This window comes from Myotis brandtii, unplaced genomic scaffold (genome assembly GCF_000412655.1).
Source record: "Myotis brandtii unplaced genomic scaffold, ASM41265v1 scaffold781, whole genome shotgun sequence".
Taxonomy (NCBI): domain Eukaryota; kingdom Metazoa; phylum Chordata; class Mammalia; order Chiroptera; family Vespertilionidae; genus Myotis; species Myotis brandtii.
Genome location: NW_005371136.1, coordinates 85,463 through 92,799, shown reverse-complemented (window position 1 = coordinate 92,799; position 7,337 = coordinate 85,463). Strand labels below are relative to the sequence as shown.

At 40.5% G+C, this 7,337-nt stretch overlaps 1 protein-coding gene across 8 annotated transcripts in view; it reads left to right on the top strand.

The window, feature by feature from the left end:
- Window positions 1–7,337, top strand: part of RNF111 (ring finger protein 111) — a 103,762-nt gene that overhangs the window by 47,667 nt on the left and 48,758 nt on the right. For all 8 annotated transcript variants that reach the window (XM_005883281.2, XM_014530875.1, XM_014530877.1 and 5 more), the window contains exon 2: window positions 2,671–3,563. In XM_005883281.2, the coding sequence (XP_005883343.1) occupies window positions 2,690–3,563 (874 nt within the window). In that variant the 5' untranslated portion in view covers window positions 2,671–2,689. The remainder of the gene's footprint in view (window positions 1–2,670; window positions 3,564–7,337) is intronic.

Sequence of the window (7,337 nt, the reverse complement as noted above, 5' to 3'; positions counted from 1 at the left end):
GCCCTACCCTGAGCGTGACTGAGGGTGGCATCGCAACCTCCCGATCCGCCCTGCTCTGTGCATGACGGGGCGGTGCCCCAACTCCCCAATCGGCCCTGCTCTGAGCCCGACCAGGGGCTGCACCTAGGGATTGGGCCTGCCCTCTGCCACCCAGGAGCAGGCCTAAGCCAGCAGGTCGTTATCTCCCGAGGGGTCCCAGACTGCGAGAGGGCACAGGCCGGGCTGGGGGACCCCCCCTCCCCGCCCCGAGGGCACAAATTTTTGTGCACCGGGCCTCTAGTCTTTATATAGTTGTGTATTCTGGACATTTTTTATAAAAGGAATCTTACCTTATGCAGTCTTTTGTGACTGGTTTCTTTTACTTAGATTGGTGTTTTTGAGGTTCCGATCATATTGCAGCATGAATCAGTACTTTATTTCTTTTGATTATCTATAATAATAAAAGTGTAATATGCAAAGCGACCTAACAACCAAACAGCAGAACGACTGCCCAGACAATCTTCCCGATGACCATGCTATGACACACACTGGCGCCAGGCCAACCAAGGCAGGTGTGATGCGATTGGTCATGGGGCCTGCCATTGCCCCACGATCAGCCCGCAGAGGGAGGCCCAGGCCACCGGACAGCGGGGTGATCAATCAGGGGGATGAATTGGGGGGCTCTGCAATCACCCCGCAGAGGGAGGCCCAGGCCACCCTCTGCAGGGTGATCAATCGTGGGCCTTTGTGGAACTGGGGAACCGGGGCTGTGTGGCTGTGGATGCGGGCAGCACAAGGCCAAGGTGGGTGAAGGCGGGGGTGGGGCAGGGCCTGGAGGCAGCCGGGGCTGCGAAGGCCTACCCTTATACGAATTTCATGCATCCGGCCTCTAGTTGAGTAATAATCCCTTATATCCATCATTTGATGGATATTTCTATTGTTTACACTTTTTAGCTGTTATGACTAATGATGCTATGAATATTTGTGTGTACATTTTTTTGTGGATGTATGTTTTCATTTCTCTTGGGTATACACTTAGGAGTGGAATTGCTGGATTAGATGGTAACTCTGTGTTTAATCTTTTGAGGAACTTGCAAACTGCTTTCCAAAGTGCCTATACCAGCCGTGGGCAAACTACGGCCCTCGGGCCGGATCCGGCTCGTTTGAAATGAATAAAACTAAAAAAAAAAAAAAGACCGTACCCTTTTATGTAATGATGTTTACTTTGAATTTATATTAGTTCACACAAACACTCCATCCATGCTTTTGTTCCGGCCCTCCGGTCCAGTTTAAGAACCCATTGTGGCCCTCGAGTCAAAAAGTTTGCCCACCCCTGGCCTATACCGTTTTACATCCCTACCAGCCATGTATGAGGGTTCCTTGCCAATACTTATCTGTATTTTTTGTTATAGCCATTCTAGTGGGCCCCCTTGAACTTTAAATCACTTATATTTGAGCCTTATCATTGCAACTTGTGTTTTCTTGCATTTAATTATGGTGAGTCCTGTCTGACTGACTGCCTTTTCACTTTGTGCATTGCTATGCCCATATGTTCACATTTAAAAAAAATAGATAATTTTATTGATTTCAGAGAGGAAAGGAGAGGAGGAGAGAGATAGAAACATCAACAATGAGATAAAATCACTGATTGGCTGCATCCTGCAAGGCCCACACTGAGGATTGAGCCCGCTATCCGCTATCCGGGCATATGTGCTGACTGGGAATTGAACTGTGACCTCCTGGTTCATAGGTTGACGTCCAACTACTGAGGCACACTGGATGGGCTAGTAAAGCTTTCTATTTGTCACGTGAACTATCTTTCTAATGAATTTGTTCCATTTTGAGTCAGGATATTTACAGCTTTTACATTATCACCATTCTTGTATATACATTGCATTAATGTAGATGTTTTAATTTCAAGTCACTTTGTTCAACAGCTCATCATTTCAAAGATTAAATTATTTAGATACACTTAGATTAACTGTAGGAAGTTTGATTTTATGTTCTGCTCTGCTGCTTTAAATGAATAATCTTCAGCAACTCACTGTCTTGGCTTGAGTCTTCCTGTTAGTAAGTAAAACTTTCTCAAATGCAGTTGTACCTACTGTCTATCGGTAAGTTCAGACTGTCATTAGATAATAGACTAGTATGAAGGAAGAAAGACCCGTGGGAAAGAAAATCTATATTCATACGGTTCATTATTTATAGTAATCCATCCAACATAGCCACCACCTAGATGTTCAGAAATATTTAATATCATTATCACTTTAAAATGTGATACCAGGAGAAAAGCATTGCTGAGTAGTCAAAGTCTTTTGAATTCTAATTTTTTTTTATCCATTTTTAGTATATTAGGTTTTGAAAAAATTGTTTGATTTTAACAAATGTGGTATGTTCCTAAAGGTAGAAAGAGATACAGTAAGATAAGTTTTTAGTTAACAGAAGTTTTCAAGTAGGCTTATGTTCTGTGATCTTTATTTCTAAAAATTGGGTATATGGGTAGAGGTAACAGAGGAAAATGTTTTATAAGAATAGTAAAATGACATATTACAACTATTTTATATGTTGATGAGGAAAAGGCAATCCTGCCCTGTTACAGGGATGTTTTCAGTGGAATCTGAGTACTCTTTAATTAAATAGTATAATATAACACACTAACAATCTTTTTTAATATCTAATTTTGTCTTCTAGGCCTTCCTTATAGTTTCCCATGTCTCAATGGACTCCTGAATATAGCAAGCTCTATACCTTAGAAGTGGATATGAAGAGTGAGATTCCTTCTGATGCACCAAAGACACAGGAGAGTCTGAAAGGGATCCTCTTGCATCCAGAGCCCATTGGGGCAGCCAAAAGTTTTCCTGCAGGAGTTGAGATGATTAATAGTAAAGTGGGGAATGAATTCTCTCATTTATGTGATGATTCTCAAAAACAAGAGAAGGATATGAATGGTAATCAACAAGAGCAAGAAAAAAGTGTTGTGAGGAAAAAACGCAAAAGCCAGCAGGCTGGCCCTTCATACATGCAAAATTGTGTTAAAGAGAACCAGGGAGTATTAGGACTGAGGCAACACCTAGAAGCACCAAGTGATGAAGACAATGATTCCTCTTTTAGTGATTGTCTTTCTTCTCCTTCATCTAGTCTGCATTTTGGAGATTCTGATACTGTGACTTCAGATGAGGATAAAGGACTCTCTGTAAGACATTCCCAGTCAATTTTGAATGCTAAAAGTAGAACTCATAGTTCAAGGTCCCAAAAGTGGCCTCCCACTGAGACAGAGTCTGTTTCAGGATTGTTAATGAAAAGACCCTGTTTTCATAGCAGTTCATTAAGGAGACTTCCATGCAGAAAGAGATTCGTAAAAAACAATTCCTCACAGAGGACACAGAAACAAAAAGAGAGGATATTGATGCAGAGGAAAAAACGAGAAGTGTTAGCCCGAAGAAAGTATGCATTGCTCCCCAGTTCTAGTAGTTCCAGTGAAAATGACCTCAGCAGTGAATCCTCTTCAAGCTCATCAACTGAAGGAGATGATTTGTTTGTTTCTACCAGTGAAAACCACCAAAATAATGCAGCTGTCCCCTCAGGTAAAAATGTTTCTTAAATTGAGTAAAACATGGAAGCTATTCCATTGTATTTGTGCTTGTTTTCTTCTACATTTTAGTGATTTCATTGTATCACTTTGTGGTCCTATGTTATTTTTGGAACAGTCTGGTCCAAATTCATTGATGGGAATGAATGTTGAACTTTTTAATGTTCTTAGTGCTCGACGTTGGACCTGCTCCTAGCGCCTGGTCTGTCTAGTCAGCCTCGAGGTTAGACTGAAAAGGGTTAAATAGAATATGAGGCTCAATTAACTTTTATTTTTAAACCATATAAGTAAATTACCAACTGTAGTATTAAACCATGACTCCAATTCTAAGTACAAATTTTAAGTATGATTTTTTAAAAAATTGATTTTGGAGAGGAAGGCAGGGAGAGAGAGGGGGAGAGAGAGAAGCATCAGTGTGAGAGTGCAACACTGACCAGTTGCTTCCCATATGCACCCTGACCAGAGATTGAACATGAGACCTGAGTATGTGCCCTGACCAGGAACCGAACCCTCGATTTTTCAGTGTACAGGTCGACCCTCCGACCAACCGAGGCACACTGGCCAGGGCTAGTATGTTTAACTTTTGTGAATACTTTTTCAGATAGCTGTGTGATAGATTCCTTTCACATTTAACCACAGTAAAAGCAATTCTAGTCACTAAAAAAGACAAGTTATTTTTCTTTTAAGTACTCTATTCTTATTGGTTACTATTAACTTGTTATGGTCTTTATAACTGAAAAATAATTTTAAGTATTTGAGAGGTAACTTTTATTCTAATATTGGAACACAAACATTAATCCTGACATTAATCAGTAGAGCATATGACTAATCAGTTAAAATGGAATTGATAAGAGGATTAGCTCACCTGTGCTCTCTCCCTCCCCTCAGTAATGTTATATTTAACCAGAATAAGTTTATGTACAGTCTCTGAAGTATGTGTTCCATGTATATCATTTTTACAGTTTGTTGTAATTTAAAAGAAGTTGATGAAAAAAACTTTAGGAATAAAGTCTGAGCTGAGGGAAAAGATTAATTTCTTGTAAAAGTATAAGAAAATGGGGGGTAGGAAGAGCTTTTTAAAGGGCTAAGATTATGGGTTTTGTTTGTTTGTATTTTCAAATAAGAAGAGAAAGTTTATTTAGAATAAAGTTACAGAGCTAGTAGAAATGAGCCAGCCGGGCTTGTGCAGGCTCAGGAAGCAAATTAAAGAGGCAGAAGAAGGTCCTTGGAGTTCAGGAGAAAGGCAAAGGTATTGCACCTGGGGGGAAGTAAAGGGAGAAGGGAAAATCGCGGTGTGCTCACAAGAGCAAGAGCACACCAGATTATGGTGTTTAATACTGGCACAAAGCTTTCTCAGTCTTTGCCTCATGTCCTGCTTTTTAAAGGTGGAGTCTGCTTTAATACTTTGCAAATATGCCATTACTCCCTCTTTTCTCTTTCATTGGTTCCTTCCTTTTCAAAGACTCCCTTTCCATACCCTGACCAGTAATTTTGTTTTTAATTTTACTCTTAGCCATGTTTAGTTCCTTTTTTTTTTTAACCTACCCAAATACTTATTTTAAAGAGTTTATTGAGATCACAATACAGCTGGGAAAGGGTTACAGCAACCATTAAGAAAGAGGGAAATGAGAATGGGAATTGTCTTGCTTAATTGTCACATTTCACAATTTTCTCATTTGGATAGAATGTGAAGAGTGTGGGGAGAGGGAGCAGCAGAGCCCAGTTTCTACTTGAAATTAGTGAGGCAGGATGGTTGGTGGTGTGATGCAGAAGTTCCAAGGAGCTGATGTTTATAGGAGACATGAGAGTAGAGTAAATCTAGGTCAGTATCATTGTCTGTTTCTAGGAAGAAAGTAGTTCATATATTCTCAGGTATTCAAGATAAATGAAAACTCTAATTTATTTTTAAATCTTGTTTAATACAGTATGTGGTGTCTTACTTTCTTGGAAGAATTACATTACTTAAATTACATTAATTTCAGACATTATCCTTAAATGCTTGTCTCTGGAAATCCAAATCCAAAAGTTGAAACCAAGGACTCCTGATATTTTCTGGTTTCTAGATCAATGTTTTGTATTAAAAAAAAATACACCACGATTTAATAACATTCAAATGGTGTGGAATTTTTAATGTACCAAGAAATGGTAAAATAAGAAATAAAACTTTACTTCAGTGGTTCTCAACCTTCCTAATGCCGCAACCCTTTAATACAGGTCCTCATGTTGTGTTGACCCCCAACCATAAAATTATTTTCGTTGTTACTTCATAACTGTAATTTTGCTACTGTTATGAATCGTAATGTAAATATCTGATATGCAGGATGTATTATTTTCATTGTTACAAATTGAACATAATTAAAGCATAGTGATTAATCACAAAAACAATATGTAATTATATATGTGTTTTCCGATGGTCTTAGGCGACCCCTGTGAAAAGGTTGTTTGATCCCCAAAGGGGTCGAGACCCACAGGTTGAGAACTGCTGCTTTATCTCTTTTTCATAGGTCCCAGTCTTATTACCCAGAAGTAAAGTTAGTTTCGTTTTGTTAATCCTCACCTGAGGATATTTTTCCATTGATTTTTAGAGAGAATGGAAGGGGGGTGGGGGGAGAGAGAGAGAGAGAAAGAGAGAGAGAGAGAAACATGGATGTGAGGGAGACACATTTAGTGGTTGCTTTGCACACACCCCGATCAGGGCCAGGGATTGAGCCTGCAACCGAGGTACATGCCTTGGCCAGAATTGAACCCAGGTCGCAGGCTGATGCTCTTTCCACTGAGCCAAACCAGAGAGGGCATGCTAGCAGTTTATCTCCTGAAGTTATGCTTATAAATATCGGTTTTAGAAAAACAGTGATTATTTAAGCAATAGAACAAAGAGTGTCTTAAGTGAGTTACTTATATAACCTTTAAGATTATATAAGATTGTTTTATGAACAATCTCTCTGTTCATAAAAAATTATATAAATTGAGTTTTAATGCCTTAGCTAGCTTTGTATCATTTATCATTGGAACTTCAAAACATTACATTTGTAGTTGACTTTGCTTAACTATATAAATGGTGTTTAATAATGTTAGGCTATTTTTTATAGGCTTTTAAAGAAACTTCATGTACACACACATGCAGAAAAATCACTAATAGAGCTGATATATAGATGTAGATTTTTCTCCATTGTGGAATGGTAATGTACTGTTGGTGAGTTAAAATAAGGGAAGTTTAAAAAAAAAATCCATGGTGTTTTATTTAATAAATATACTAGAGGCCTGGTACACAAAAATTTGTGCACTCAGCAGGGGGCGGTGTCCCCTCAGCCCGGCCTGGGACCCCTTGGGGGATGGCCACCTGCTGGCTTAGGCTTGCTCCCCGGGGGATTGGGCCTAAACTGGCAATCAGACATCCCTCTGGCAGCCTGGCAGCCCTCGGGGGATGTCCACTTGCCAGCGGGGAGCAGACCTAAGCTGCAGTCTGACATCCTTAGCACTGCAGAGGAGGCAGGAGAGGCTCCCGCCACCACTGCTGTACTGGCAGCCATCAGCCTGGCTTGTGGCTGAGCAGAGCTCCGCCATGTGGGAGCTCACTGACCACCAGAGGGTAGCTCCTGCATTGAGCGTCTGCCCCCTGGTGGTCAGTGTGTGTCATAGTGACCAGTCCTTCCCAGTCTTTCTGCTGTTAGGGTCAGTTTGCATATTACCCTTTTACTATATAGGATAGAGGCCTGGTGCATGGGTGGGGGCTGGCTGGTTTGCCCTGAAGGGTGTCCCGGATCAGGGT